The following is a 16,284-nucleotide window of genomic DNA, read 5'->3' as shown; positions in this document are numbered from 1 at the left end:
AAAATATCAAAGTAAACAGACTTGGGTCAGGTAAAAACCATTCAACAGAACAAGGCATAACTTCAGGAATATTTTGTCTGGCGGCCTCTTCTGAGATATCAAGAGCCAAATGGGTGAAATGTCTGGGTCATTGCTGAGACACATCAGCAAAGAAAGCTCTGGCAGTCCAGGCTGTGCCAACTCTGTGATGAGGAGGGATGACAGTTTCTCTCATTGTCTGCCTAATTTAACGTTCTGTCACACAGCAGCATTTCAGTCCTTGCACTTTGAATTAAAGATATCTTATAATTCTTGTTGCAATGAGTTCCCATTTTACTTAAATAAATATGTTATAGGCAGAAACTTTAACAAAGATGGAGACCTGGTTGACTGGTGGACTCAACAGTCTGCAAGTAACTTTAAAGAGCAATCCCAGTGCATGGTGTATCAGTACGGAAACTTTTCCTGGGACCTGGCAGGTGGACAGCACGTATGTCATTAGCATTTTCTTGAAAAGTTTTAGACACGTTCAATCATAAGTGTATTACTGGTGTTTTTTTTTTTTTTAAACAACCCTAATAAAGTGTCTTTTTTAACAGCTCAATGGAATTAATACACTGGGAGAAAACATTGCTGATAATGGAGGTATTGGTCAAGCATACAGAGTAAGTAAAAAGATTTTCTTTCCATTTTAGTGATTTAGACTGTTTCTCATATTTAATAATTCATTTACAACCTTTTGCAAAAAAAGAAACTCATATAATATAAGCAATAAAAGATGAATAGAAAATGGAAAAAAATATGAGGAGAAAGAGTTGTGAATATGCTAACCGTAAGGGTCAATACATTGATGTGACAGAGCTGAACACTTAAGTTTGCAAAGAGCCAAGAAGAAAAGAAAACATGGAATATTATATCAACTGAAATGAGCAGATAGCAGGTTCACAAAGGAGGCAACATTTTTCTAAGAAATAATATCTGAAATGATTTTTTTTAGAAGAGATGTCCCATAAGAAGGGTTATTTCAGGGTCATTGACCAATATAAGAAACAGGACCTTCAGTTTTGTTGCAGGTGAAGTAGCATTTGGGAACAAAAATCAGTGTAAACCACAGGCATATTAAACCATAGTTCACATATAATACAGTAAGGGACTGATGTGATATGGTTCCAGCACATGACCTTGTAGTCAATCACACTATTATACACAGAAGACTATTATCAGTGGAGAATCGCTTAGAATCCCATTTAGCCTTCCATTCATTCTTGCGTTCAATACATATTCATTGAGGCTTAATAGGTTTGGCACTATTCTAAGAGCTGGAGATAATGCAGTGAATGCTTTATAAAAGGTCATTATTTGAGGATCTGAGCAAGAGTTAAAAAAGAATCTAGTAGATGCCATGTGCATAAGAAAAAGCAGGGAATTTCATAAAAGGGTGGAGGATTGATGGTCTAGGAAGCAACAAAGAGGAATGAGGATGATTTTGAGTGTTTTTCTCAACTATGAAGTAGCCCATATGTAGGAGAACGAGCAGTGTCTACTTGAGATGTCACAAGGAACAAGTTGTTCCTAGGCTAGAACTAGGCTTCTCTAAGACAAGGATGGATGGAATGATCCGTGGAGAAAATGAGGATGTAGAATCATTTGTTCATTATAGAAATGTTTGGATTAGAGTGGAGGAGGAGAAAATCGATGGTTGGGTTAGGGAAGGGGAACACCAGAGAAGTGGAGGAAGAGGTGACTGATGGGGCGTGCAATTTGGCAGTGACCAGAGATGATCAGAGTGTGAAGCTTGGAAGAATAAGTCAGCTACAGGTTTCCAAAAGAATAAGTCCAGCCAGTTCCAGGGACATGGTAGATTGCTGCTGCTTTGAATGCTTAGCAATTTTTTTACTCAATGCCAGACACTTTGCATTTTGTCTTTTTTTTTTTTTTTTTTTTGGAGATGGAGTCTCATTCTGTTGCCCAGGTGGGAGTGCAGTGGCATGAACTTGGCTCACTGCAACCTCTGCCTCCTGGGTTCAAGCGATTCTCCTGCCTCAGCCTCGCAAGTAATTGGGATTACAGGCATGTGCCACCATGCCTGGCTAATTATTGTATTTGTAGTAGAGATGGGATTTTGCCATGTTGGCCAGGCTGGTCTCAAACTCCTGAACATCAAGCGATCCACCTGCCTTGGCCTCCTAAAGTGTTGGGAATACAGGCGTGAGCCACTGTGCCTGACAACATTTTACTTCTTTGGGTGCTGGATGTTCTTTTGTTCCTATACATATTCTGTTGCCCAGGCTGGAGTGCAGTGGTGGGATCTCAGCTCACTGCAAGCTCTGCCTCCCGGGTTTATGCCATTCTCCTGCCTCAGCCTCCCGAGTAGCTGGGACTACAGGCACCCGCCACCTCGCCCGGCTAGTTTTTTGTATTTTTAGTAGAGACGGGGTTTCACTGTGTTAGCCAGGATGGTCTCGATCTCCTGACCTCATGATCTGCTCGTCTCGGCCTCCCAAAGTGCTGGGATTACAGGCATGAGCCACGGCCCCCGGCCTGTTCCTATACATATTCTTGAGCTTTATTCTAGGATACAGTTAAATTCCTGGAAAATGGTTTGATCCTTTTGGGTCTTGCTTTTGTAACATTCGTTGAGATGGGCGCAGTGTTCAGTCTAGGCACATTATTCTCAACTGCTGAGATAAGAATCTACTCTGTGAATCTTGGGGGTTTCCATTCTTGTCCTATGTAAGTACCATAAATTGTTATCTCCAGTCCTTTTGGGGTATTGTTTTCCTAGCATTGAGTATTTTGCTCACACACATCTTCAGATTAAGACTAAGCTGAATGCTTGAGGATAGCCATCTGTAATCTCTGAGGTTCTCTTTTTGTGTAGCTTTCTCCTCTTTAGTAACCTGTTCTTGGTGTCCCTGAACTCTCAACTCCTTCTCCTCAATTCAAGGAGTCTCCCCAGCTCTGACTGGTTTTCTCCTATGATGTGGCCTGAAAACTCTCAGGACAATAAGCTCAGCAGCGATAGGACTCACTGAGAGTAATGTTTAACATCTCTCAGGGGTCATTCTCCTTTTGCCTGATGTTCAGTGTTACACAAACCATTATTTTAAATATTTTGTTTGTCATTTAGTTGTTTCAGCAAGGAGTTAAATCCAGTCCCTATCACTCCATCTTGACTGGAAGTGGAAGGCATTGGCACTCAATATTCCCGTGGTGATTCTAATACACAGCCAGATTGAGAATCACTGCTATAAAATCCAGCCAAAGTTGGGATTGATAGTACTTCCATGGAGATCCTTACCTAGAGCAAGTACAGAATTGTAACGATGATGCAAATGACAGTTGTGCAAATATTTTATTACATTGAAAATATGTAAATTCTTAACATGTAATACCTTGCCCCCTGCTAGATTGCAAGCTCTCTAAGAGGGAGCAGGTGCAAGCCTTTCCCATATCCCCAGCATTATTAGTTACATAGTAGAGGTTCAGTAAGTCTATGTTGATGGTAAGTGGCAGAAATGAAATATATCTTCTGCTCATCTAGTTGGTCACCTTCCTTTGTATTAAATTGGAAATGACACATCTCAGAACGATTATTATGAATTCCTTTTAAAAGTTTATTTAGTAGAGGAAAACTCATTTTTTTCAGTAGTGCACATAAATCTTTAAGAATTAAGAGCACTTTTTGATATTCAAATTACCTAAATATTTTCCTTGAAATGTACCTGAGGCTTTGTCCATTTTGTCCTGTCTTCAAAAGACGAGAATAGTTGCATATTATTGTCCTCAGACTCATAGGAGACTAGGCCTCTAAGGGATCTCAAGAGAACCCTTTGACTTGGCAAGAGTCACTCGAACTTAGTCTGGTGAGTCTGTTTTGCTGAGAGAGTAGTAACTAAGTTAAATGCAGCAATTATAGACTTCCTTGGCAATTCATTTGTCCTGACTGGTCTTATTCATCAATTTATAAAACAACATTTAGATAAGATTTTCATCACTTATTTAGGTCATCCATTCATTCAATTGGCTTTTATTGATCACCTAACATGTACCAGGCTCTTGTCATCTACTAATCAGTATCTTGTTCTTTTCAGAGCATTTGTAAATAAATTTGATTTGCCTTTCTAATCCATAAAATAGCTGTAGCTTACCATAACTAAATGTATTATTAAGATGATTTTAATATAAAATATTAATTACTTGGTGACAAGACCTTTTACATAGGTTTATATATATAACCTTAGGAATTATAATTATTGTTTTTCTATTTTATCAACTGCCTAGGCCTATCAGAATTATGTTAAAAAGAATGGTGAAGAAAAATTACTTCCTGGACTTGACCTAAATCACAAACAACTATTCTTCTTGAACTTTGCACAGGTATTGTGTCTTTCTTGATTGATAGATATGAAAACCATTTTGAGTTATAATTTCACAGTAAGTTAGATGTCACATGCTGAATTCCCTTGTTTTAATCAATTGTGGCAGAGCATTTGACTTGATTCACTTTCATTGTTTATAATAGACTGTTGGATCATATTAATGATAAATAACTATGTTCCTGGTTGCCTTTCATTGAACATTATTTGAAGAGAGAATGGTTGAGGAATGCAGAATTCCAATTTAAGTTTTCTCCCTCCCCTCAACTTGCTCAAACAAATAATCCTTGATTGAATCTGAGTACATGCTTTGCTTTTCCTATTCCTATCTGTAGGTGTGGTGTGGAACCTATAGGCCAGAGTATGCAGTCAACTCCATTAAAACAGATGTGCACAGTCCAGGCAATTTCAGGTGCGTGGGTATGAACAGCAATCAAGGTGCTCTTATATTGGGTCCATTGCTTCCACATTTGGAATTTAGACTTTTCTAACTCTGATTCTTTTACACTGGGAAATTCAGTACTTTTTGTTTGTTTGTTTGTTTGTTTGAGAGTCACAGATAGGATCGAGAGAACACATTAGAGCGTTCTACATAAGCATCGCCTTGGCCGCTCTCTTTCTTCGAATCTACGATAATTATAATTCCTTAGAATGTATGAGGCCCAGGGCTTGATCTATTCCAACAAAGATGTCGTCTCAGAACAATGGTTCAATTTAAAGCTAGCACAAAGACATTTCTAAGAGGCTGTGAATGGTTTAGGCCCAGGCCAAATGAGCTCCAAATTGCGAAGAAAAATTTCAATATAAAGGAAAACTTCCTACTAATTAATTAGAGGTTTTTCAATATGGAATAACATTATTCCCAAAGCTTCAGGAGAGAGTACATTGAAGCAGAGGTCAGAACAGGATGTGAGAGAAAAATGCTCTACAGGGTAGAAAATTATTTGTATATTTAAGTTTTTATTGTTGTTCTGGTTCCAAAGATCCCTCATCGACTATTTTTCATTCGTAACAACAGAAGTGTGTGTGTGTGTATGTGTGTGTGTGTGTTTTAAGGGTAAATGGAATGCCAACATTTTGTCAAGGAAATTATTATTTTCTCCGGAGGTAAGGAGATTTTCTTGGCAAGATCTAGAAGAAGTTAAAGTTCTTCCCAAATTAGAAAATCTAAGAGAACAATGATTGAAGAGAGTCCTTCTAACCAACATTTGAATGTTAAATCGCAGATCCTATGTATTTGTTTAAGAACTGAATTCCTAACGCTACCCCTTTCCCATATACTAGAACACTTAGTCACTCATTTGCTGATCAACAACACCTCTCAGGCAAGAAAGTTTAAAAAAAAAAAAAACCTAAAAAATTTGTAGGGTAGTTGGAAAATGGAATTTGAGAACAAAAGAGAACTAATGGGCTAAATTTCAAAAGCTCTACATAAAATGAATGTAAGCATACTGCCCAGATCATTTACTCTTGGGAAAAAAACACATTCAATTATGGAGAAAAACATATTCAGTCATGAAACAATAAAGTAGCTCATTTAAAAATTAAAGAATTTACTCAGCTTGTTAGTATCATCATTGTCATCATCAACATTATCATCATCATCTAGTATTTGCCTTAACATTTCTTTCAATATTCATTCACTCAATAATTGCTTGTGGTATGCCTATTATCTCTGTAATCCAAACTAACTTTAGTTCTGCTAAGATATTCAAATTAACTGCTTTATAGGTAATGAGCAACAAAAGTGACTGGATTAATTCCCACTGTGGTTTATTCAAGAAACTTTTAATTTTTTTAAAGTTGTCTTTTTCTTTACTAAAGTGAACTTAAGCTTTGAAGTAAGAAACACTTGAGTTCCAACCATGGCTTCACTATTTACTAGCGTTAATGTAACCTCTGTGCCTCAGTTTCTTGATATGTAAAATGAGGATTAAATTATCATGAGGGTTGCTAGAGGATTAACGTTAATATAAATGAAGAGCCTATGTTGTGTGTGTGTGTTTGAAAGTTCATACTAGGATTATTTGTAGACAAGAGTTATGAACAGAATAAGAATTCTTATGTATTTTGCAATAGTTCCCTATCAGTCAAGGCCGTTTTGGTGCTCATTTCTTATGTTCTGCACATTTCAGAATGTTAGTAACTGATCAGTGGTTAAGTAAAACATAGATAAGAATATAACTGTTTTCTAGCTCCAATTTTAAACTGAAAACAATGTTTTGCTATAAATAAATTAAATTATTTGTATATTTAAGTTTTTATTGTTGTTCTGGTTCCAAAGATCCCTCATCGACTATTTTTCATTCATAACAATTGTGTGTGTGTGTGTGTGTGTGTGTGTGTGTGTGTGTGTGTGTGTGTGTGTTTTAAGGGTAAATGGAATGCCAACCTTTTGTCAAGGAAATTATTATTTTCTCTGGAGGTAAGGAGATTTTCTTGGCAAAAGATTGAGCTTACATTTAGTTTTGGAAACAGACCATTTCCTGGCTGTACAAAGTAAAACATATTTTTTAAAGAACTCTAAAAACTAATAGATACCGAGTTGCTATTTAAGAATTGTGCTTAGTGGTTATATAGAAATATTTCTGAATTAGATATTTGTAACCTTATATTTAAACAGCCATAGTATTAAAACAAAAAGCAAAATACGCTTGATACAAAGCTGCGTCTATAAAACCGTATTTGCTATGTCTAACCTATTGTTGTTTTAGTCTTCCTGACTAAAGCTTTATTTATGTTCTTTAAAATAAACTTTAGAAGTTAAGATATAAGAATCTAATTCTAAGGATAGCAGCTAGCATTTATAAGCTCATACAAACCACCATACAACCTAATTTGTCAAGGGTTTGCCCTACATCTCTCCATAAACTAAAACAGATGTCCATAAAAATCTAGGTGAATTTCAGTAATATTATTGTAATACCTGGTATATCTACCATCCTCAGAGAATGAGAGGTTGCAAATTAAGTTTTGATAGGTAAAATCTGTCTCTTTTAAGTATTAACATTTTTATCTTAACAACTGGATTAAAATTTCTTTATTAAAAATATATTTCTGCCTTCCTACCTTAAAACAATATTCTGAAAAAAAAAACCTAACCTTTTAAAAAATTTTGATGGCACAGACTACTTTATGATTATTAGTTATGCTTTTACTGTTTATTAATTTATTCTGTGGAGCTATTTATTCTTATATCAATTGTGTTGCTTTTTGATTTATTTTGGCTTTTTATTAAGGTTTTCCTGTGTGTTTGTTTCTTTCCTAGTTTTCTTTCCTATTATTGTATTGCCTGCCTTTAGTTCCCTAATTCCTCCATTTTGATTAGCTCAGAAAACATGTGGTTAAAATTAAATGGTATGTAAGCCAAAAACATTTTTCTTTTAGTAGTCTAGAAATTGAATCTGTAATTTAAATACTGACTTCATTTTGGAAATGCAGTTTATGGTTAGCCATCTATCGTCATTTCAGGGAATGGTTATTATAATATTTATATGTAATCTATAAATATGTTTCTAAAATTATTTAGATGTAATTTTCTATGCGATATGTAAGGGTCTGATAATTTTGTAAAGCAAGTCCAAATAGACAAACTGATTTAAGTGCTTAGATTGCTCAACCTTATCTTCCAGTCAAGAAGAAAGGGCACTTTTTAGAACTGACACCACTAGCAAAGTAAGAAATGTTTTTCAAAGCTTAATTTCTAATATTTTTGAAGGAATATTTTGTCTAGTGTTTTATATAGACATGTCAACTAATAAGGCTATTTTGTTCCTTCATACTCTGTAATTTAGCAGGCTAATAAGCCCTCTTTGAAATTCTTCTGTTTCTTCAATTTCCCTTCAATATTAGCATTGGTTCCTGATATTTTATAGATATCAGTATAGATTTTAGTGAGTTTTGTGGAATTTATATTAGCCCCTCCAATTTTTAGCTGATAACTAGAAATCTATTCCAGCATTAATTTCTTTATGAATGTATAGCAGAACATACACTCATCAATATGACTTTGCTTTGAAAGAACCATAAAAATTAGTTAATGGTGAAGATTGGATAGCTTATTCCTGAACGAAACCAGTTAACTTTGTAGCTAAGTCATTCATTTACAAGAATTAACAAAAGGTTGTCCGAGGACCCATTAATTGCACACAGTAATTCAGAAGTCCAGTTGTAGTATGCAAGAATAGTCAGATAGTATATAAAGTCCATTCTTAGTCACAATGCCAAATCTCTTAGATGTTTTTAATACAAGTAACTGTTTGCCAAGGCCAAGAACATCAGCAGTACAATGAGTTATTTTACATAATAAAGTAAAAATTTCAAGTAAATCACCTTAAGAAATCATCAATAAAAGCTTTATTATCTTCTGTTAGTAGAAACACAAGTACACAGTTTTATACAGCATGAAATTCATGTACATATCTTCTAATAACAGAAGATAATTCATGTAATACGATCTCACTCTTAGAAAAAATGTATTTTATTAATAATGTATTCACTTTTCAAAATAGATTATCTAGGCCTGGTACAGTCGCTCATACCTGTTAATTCCAGCACTTTGGGAGGCTAAGGAGGGAGGATCACTTGAGCTCAGGAGTTCAAGACCAACCTGGGTGACATAGTGGGACCTCGTCTCTATTAAAAACAAAAAAATTGCCCAGGCCTGGTGGTACATGCCTATAGTCCCAGCTACTTGGGAGGCTGAGGCAGGAGGATCACTGGAACCCAGGAGGTCAAGACTGTAGTGAGTCATGATCGCACCACTGCACGCCAGCCTGAGTGACAGAGGGAGACCCTATCTCAGAAAAAAATAGATGATCTATTCAAAGATTTGATGTCATCAACACCAAACATTAACTAAGAAAGTAAGTGAAGCCCTCGTGTGTTGTTGACCTATTCAGGATCAAATTAAGTAGAGTCTTTGGATGGAGAGAGGATGGGCAGAGCGGGCGTGGAGAGCTGAGTGCGCAGCAGGCTGAGTGTTTCTGCAGTGCCCACTCTCTGCAGTGTTATCTGAAGACTTTTCTTTGAGGTGTTTTTTTGTTTGTTGTTTTAACTTAATTTTGAGATTTATAAATATAAATCCTAAAAATACTTTTTAAGAAAAATATAAAATTAAGTAGTGGGTTTGGACATTTTTACTGAAGTACTTGTTCCCATATGATTAAATCTAAGACAGAATCCTTTGGAAAAAAATTAATTAAAAAAAACCAAAAACTTGCAGCTCTTCCAGTCAATGACTCGTGGCTTACCTGGTCAACCAGGGAGCTTGCTCCCCAGTGTGAGGAATGCCCAGGATGTCAGGATGACTGTCTTTAGCCAGTATCTAGGCATCCTGAATTGGGAAGAAGGTTGCATGAATAAATCAAAGCTCCTCTCTAACATAAAGAATCCTTGAGTTCCACAACCTGAAAGACTAAAGACCAATGCAAATTCCTAATTTCTAAGCTCTTTTGATTCCTACACAGTCACTTTTGACTACATTATAGAAGTGAATTTTTTTTTGGCTTATGAACAATGGAAATTTATTTCTCACGGTTCTGGAGACTGGAAGTCTAAGATCAGGGTGCCAGCATGATCGGGTTCTGGTGAGGGCCATCTTCTGGTTTGCAAACTGCGGACTTCTCCTTGTACTCTCACATGGTCGAAAGAGTGAATGTGTTTTTCAATATTTCAGATGTAAGAAATGGACATTTTTTTTTTAATCAAGTTAAGCCAAACTCTGAGCTCTTAGACCAAGCTAGGAGATGAGCCATTTACTTTCAGTGACTTTTCAACGTGCTCTTTCAGGGTTATTCTGGAATCTGAAATCATCACACAGACATAGAAATTAGAGAATAGCTTCCATCTTCAGTCCACCATGGTCACTGCTGACATCCATGCAGTCCAAATCCTCCCAGTCAGTGTTTCCATTTCCTTCCAATGCTCATAAGCTCCAGAGCCTTCACTCTTCAGGTCCAGGTTCTCCAACAACCACGCGCCATGCTATCAGAGGGACTCTCAGAGCCATGCTCAGAGCGGGAAGCATCTCCTTGTCATTCACACAACCTGCCTTTACTGGAACTCACCCCATTCTTGGGAAGGCCAATCATCTCCCTGTCAAATGGACTAACATATAAATTCCCCAGCTCCTGGCTCCACTTCACAACCCCAGGAGATTATTTTCATTTTTAAGACTCCTCTAGGGGTCCTAAAAAACAAACAACTAAAAAAGGTTACATCCTCCATGAAAAATAGGGGAGTTGTGGTGGAGAGGAATAGAGAAGTTAGTTGATGCATTGATGCGTGACATATTAGAAAGTCAGACTTACAAAAAATCCACATGGATCTCTATTTTCTGGAATGAGGAAACAGAAAGAAAATGCTTTCTTTCTCGTCCTGTTGGTCCTTAATATCAAACAAACGACAGAAACACTAAGTAGTGTTTTTCTTCCTGATGCCCTATTGCTTCTCTACAGGTAATCACTGTGACAAACCAGGTCAAGGTTCATTCATTCAATATGTACTGAGTCTTGTGCTGGACTTTAGGGGCACAGCAGGGAGCAAGACGTACACAGTACAGCATCTTCCCTCAGTATCTGTGGGGGATTGGTTCCCCTCGCTGCAGATACCAAAATTTGTGGATGCTCAACTTCTTGATATAAATGGTGTAGTATTTACATATAACCTATACTCCTTCTCCCTCCTGTACTTTGTCACCTCTAGATTACTTATAATACCTAATACAATGTAAATGCTGTGCAAATATTTGTTATACTGTGTTCTTTAGGGATTAATGATAAGGAAAATAAGTCCATATGTGTTCAGTACAGACACAATATTTCCCCCACATATGTTCAGCCACATTTGGTTGAATCCACAGATGTGGAACTCAAGGCTACAAAGGCTGTATTTTGCCCTCATAGAAATTAGTCTAGTGGGTGTGTCAGGAAGTAAAAAAGGAGAACAAATCATTGTAAATGTGGTAAGTGCTTTGATAGGGATAGTCCCTGCGAGAGGAAGTTAGTTTAGATGGTATTCAAAGAAGGGGTCCAAGGAGGGTATATTTAAGCAAAGGCATGAAGGCTGAGGAGTTAGCCATGTACTGACTGCTGAGCAACTTCCAGGGAGTGGGACCTGCAGGTAGCAGGAGGCCCTGAAGAGGGACAGGGTTTGGCTGGTCTCAGGAATTGAAGGTAGGTCAGCATAGTTTGAGCCTAAGGAGGAACAGGAAGAGAAATGTACCACGAGGAGGCTAGAGAGGAGACTGGAGCCATCAGGAGGACATTGGAGGCCATGAACAGGAGTGTAAATTTCCTTCAAGTCCATAGAAGGCTTTAAGTAAGAGATTATGGAATCTGATTTAAATTTTAAAAATCATTCTGACTGTGGTGTGGAGAATGGTTGGAGGAGAGAGAAGTGCTAAGATGTACACACGGTAGTACACCTGCCACATAGGGAGAGCTCCGTAAATCAAAATGGACTCACCTGTCACTTGTGCCTAGTCCTTGCACCACTCCAGTCCACTTGTCTCTGGGCACCTCCTCCCAACCCAAGCAAGCATGGTGGGCTGGCCTCAGCAGGAAGAGAAGGGAAGGAGGTGGTTCAGGGTTCAGGGTGGGTGTGAAAACATCACCTCTGCATCAATGTACTGACCCATCTCTCCCCTCAAATGCTGCTAGGTGCAGATAGTGAACTGGACTGTGTTGTTTTTGCCCACTGGGGTCAGAGATAAGAGGAAAGTGGCATTTTGCCAGCCCTTTCCAGTTATTCAGGCTGAATCCAGTTTCTGATATTTAAGGAGCCCTTTTGGAAAAAGGAAAATAATCCTCTATCAAATCAACAAAAAATATCTATTTAAAGTCTATTATGTTTAAGTCATTATGTGAGCCCTTTCAAGACATCTACCGTGAGAGGTCATGATTATATTCTTTGACCAAACTCTTATTATAATACAACTCCAAATAACTGCATTTTCAAATGTGAATTATTCATTTGTTTTACAAACACACATAATGCTTATAAATTACTAACTCTCCATGACAACCTTAAGATGCATGTTCTATTGTGCAGACACCAAGGCACAAAGAAGCTTCATAAGCAGGATTCAAGCCATGTAGTCTGTCTCCCAAATCTGTGCTTTTAACTCCTGTACTTTGTTACCTCTCCATTTAAAAATTCTGTTAATGAGTAGGCACTGACTCGTTGTACCAGGTTATTTTAAGTTTAACTTCAAACTCCAAATTCATTCACTTGACCTGCAGAGGGAAATGCTGCAGGGCTCCAGTGTGGTATGGACATGAGTATCAAATGCTGATGGTGACTTTTTTTGTTTGTTTCAAAGGATTATTGGGACTTTGCAGAACTCTGCAGAGTTTTCAGAAGCCTTTCACTGCCGCAAGAATTCCTACATGAATCCAGAAAAGAAATGCCGGGTTTGGTGATCTTCAAAAGAAGCAGTGCAGCCCTCAGCTAGACTTGCCAACACCACAGAAATGGAGAACTCTCTAACTGAGAGAAAATGGGCCCTAGGGGTCACTGTACTGACTCGGGGGTGATTAACAGAGAGGGGAGCATCACAATACAAATAACATTAGGTTGTTCTAGAAGGGGTGTGGAGGGAGGAAGAGGGTCTGAGGTCTGTCAAGTCAATCACTTCTCACTGTGTAAATAATGCTTAATTTCTAAAGATAATATTACTGTTTATTTCTGTTTCTCATATGGTCTACCAATTTGCTGATGTCCCTAGAAAACAATGCAGAACCTTTGAGGTAGACCAGGATTTCGAATCCAAAGGGAAAAGAAGATGTGGAAGAATACAGTTAGGCACCAGAAGAACAGTAGGTGACACTATAGTTTCAAGCACATTGCCTAACTACTAGTTTTTACTTTTATTTGCAACATTTACCGTCCTTCAAAATCCTTCCAAAGAATTCTTATACACATTGGGGCCTTGGAGCTTATACAGTTTTAAACTCATTTTTGCCATACGTCAGTTATTCATTCTGTGATCATTTATTTGAAGCACTCTTAGAGCAAAAAATGAATGTCTAAAATTGTTTTTTGTTGTACCTGCTTTGACTGATACTGAGATTCTTAAGGCTTCCTGCAATTTTCTAAGCAATTTCTTGCTCTCTCTATCTCTCAAAACTTGGTATTTTTAAGAGATTTATATAAATGTAAAAATAATAATTTTTATATTTAATTATTAACTACATTTATGAGTAACTATTATTACAGGTAATCAATGAATATTGAAGTTTCAGCTTAAAATAAATAGTTGTGAACCAGGATCTGTAAAGTGATATGCAGATGAAAATTTGAGACTATTTAAACTTATAAATCATATTGATGAAAAGCTTGAAGCACAAACTTTAGGGTAAAAATTGCCATTGGACAGTTGTCTAGAGATATATATACTTGTGGTTTTCAAATTGGACTTTCAAAACTAAATCTGTCCCTTAGAGTATGTCTGATAAAAGGGCAAATCTGCATCTATGTAGCTCTGCGTCTCCTGTCTTTTCAGGTTTGTCATCAGATGGAAATATTTTGATAATAAATTGAAATTGTGAACTCATTACTCGCTAAGACTTTGTGACAGCTGTCTAACTTCAGAAGTGCATTTCTGAATAGAAATGGACCTTCTAGAATTCTAAGTCACGAAGAGTTCTGGAAAAGAACTGTTTAGTGTTTGATAGGAATTCATCTTTTGAGGCTTCTATTCCTCTCTTTTGCTGTTCTATTGACTATTTTAGTTTATTACCAGATTAAGATTTTACAAAAGAGGTGCACTTCCAAAATTCTTACTTTTCCTAACAAAAGACGAAAGCAGGGCTTTTCTATCTAAATAATGAGTATTAGTTCCCTGCCTCTTGAAAAATGCCCATTTGCCTTTAAAAAAAAGTTACAGAAATACTATAACATAGGTATGTAAATTGCATAAAGCATAAGTATACAGTTCAATAAACTTAACTTTAACTGAACAATGACCCTGTAGCCAGCACCTGTAAGAAACAGAGCAGTACTAGCACTCTAGAAGCACCTCCTTGTCACTTTATTTCTCCCAGAACGATAACTATCCTGACTTCTAATATTCACTAGCTTTGCCTGGTTTTGTCTTTTATACAGACAGAATCAATCAGTATGTATTCTTTTGTGCCTGGCGTCTTTCTCTCAGCCTTAACATTTGTGAGATTCCTCTGTATTGTTGTGCTGATTGTGGATCTCATTCTCATTGCAGAATAATGTTCTATTGTGGTAGTTATTACAATTTGTTCGTCCTATTGTTGATGGGCACTTCAGAACTTTCCAGTTTGGCGCTATTACAAATAGTGCAACTATGAATGTACTGCTTGTTACCATCTTACTTGAGCCTTCAATGGACTTATTTCTTCAAGTCCTTCCAAATAGTATTATAAGCATTGAAATTATAGTTTCAGGCCAACTGTGGATACCCTTACCCTTTCCTCCTTTATCACAACCACCATGATAATGGGTAATTTCAAGTATACTTATATCTATATTTCCTTAAAGTAAATTTAAAACTTACCTAAGTGATATTTGTAGTTGAAGTAATAGGAGCTTCCAGCTCTAATAAAACAGCTATCTCTTAACTTATTTTATTTCCATCATGTCAGAGCAGGTGAAGAGCCAGAAGTGAAGAGTGACTAGTACAAATCATAAAAAGCCACTAGACTCTTCACTGTTAGCTTTTTAAAACATCAGGCTCGCATCCCTATGGAGGAATAACTCTCCGGTGCCTGGATCTCCTCTGTCTATAAATATAAGATTTTCTGGGCCCAAAGGATAGATCAAACTCAAAATAGCAATACCTCCCTATCCCTAACACATCCAGACATCGTGAATTTTGCATGGTACTCTTGTTGAATTCTACAGGGCCTTCTGATGTCTCTAAAACACTACCTATTCTTTAGAGTTGTCACATCAGATAAGACATATCTCTAATCCCATCCATAAACCCAGTTCTACTGTGGCTGAGTTCTGGTCAAAGAAAGAAGGTTTAGAAGTTGAGACACAAAGGATTGGGAGCTGATGAAACTCACAAATGACAGTAGGAAGAAGCTCTCGACAATACCTGTTGGGAAGGAGTCTGCCTCCGTGCCAGTGTTCGAGTGGATTGTAGGTGCAAAGTGGAAAGGATGCTGTCCAAAGAAAACAGTCCTTGTTCCAGCCCTATTCTGCCACTCCTGACAGGGTGACCTTGGGTATTTGCTGTATTCTTTTGGGCCTCTGCTTCTCTCACCTAAAAAACAAGAGAATTAGATTGTATCAGTGGTTCTCAGCAAGAGAAGGAGTATGTGTCCACTGCTGCCTTCCCATGAATCTGTCTCCCAGTTATGAATCAGTGGGCAGGATAATCTGAAAACTCCCATTTAAGTGTCTGAGTCGAGTTAGACAAAATTTTAGTCCAAATAACAAGTACCAAAGTTTTATCAAGTTTGGGTCTGTGCTGCTGTTACTATTAACCATTTAAGTGGGGCAAAACCTTGCTAATTTTCTCAAAAGCATTTATCATTCCTGTTGCCACAGATGGAGTACTCAAACTAAAAGATATTTGTTACTTTGGAAAGAAGAAAGACTCTATTCTCAAAGTTTGCTAATCAGAAATTTTTATCAGTTTCAAGTCTCAAAAATACAAAATAAAAACAAACATTTTTAATACTATTGCTTTTATGCCTAGTCAACTCTGTTCCAAACTGCCAACTCCTGTGTAAATCTCTACCCCATTTATGTCTTGAAAAAATGTTAAGATTAAATGGAGCTTTTATCTCTGTAATCTTGTACTTCCCGCTAGCTTCAAATTGAATTTTTAGAAAATGAATGATACAAACTTTGTATCCAATATGTCCTTGTTTTCCCCACCCTTTTTCAGAGATCACCATGATTTTCTGATTGGATTTTTTTTCAAAAGTTAAGTGAAATGGCC

The 16,284-nt window shown here is 37.1% G+C and overlaps 1 protein-coding gene across 6 annotated transcripts in view; it reads left to right on the top strand.

Moving 5' to 3' along the window:
* The window catches only part of MME (membrane metallo-endopeptidase), a 146,745-nt gene extending 130,723 nt beyond the window's left edge, over window positions 1-16,022 (top strand). For all 6 annotated transcript variants that reach the window (XM_011998062.1, XM_011998061.1, XM_011998063.1 and 3 more), the window contains exons 19-23: window positions 336-469; window positions 579-644; window positions 4,264-4,359; window positions 4,694-4,770; window positions 12,682-16,022. In XM_011998062.1, coding sequence (XP_011853452.1) covers window positions 336-469; window positions 579-644; window positions 4,264-4,359; window positions 4,694-4,770; window positions 12,682-12,781 — 473 coding nt within the window. In that variant the 3' untranslated portion in view covers window positions 12,782-16,022. The remainder of the gene's footprint in view (window positions 1-335; window positions 470-578; window positions 645-4,263; window positions 4,360-4,693; window positions 4,771-12,681) is intronic.
* Window positions 16,023-16,284: the final 262 nt, after the last annotated feature.

Source organism: Mandrillus leucophaeus, unplaced genomic scaffold (genome assembly GCF_000951045.1).
Source record: "Mandrillus leucophaeus isolate KB7577 unplaced genomic scaffold, Mleu.le_1.0 Scaffold554, whole genome shotgun sequence".
In the NCBI taxonomy this organism is placed as follows: Eukaryota; Metazoa; Chordata; class Mammalia; order Primates; family Cercopithecidae; genus Mandrillus; species Mandrillus leucophaeus.
This window is presented reverse-complemented; position numbering and strand designations above follow the sequence as displayed.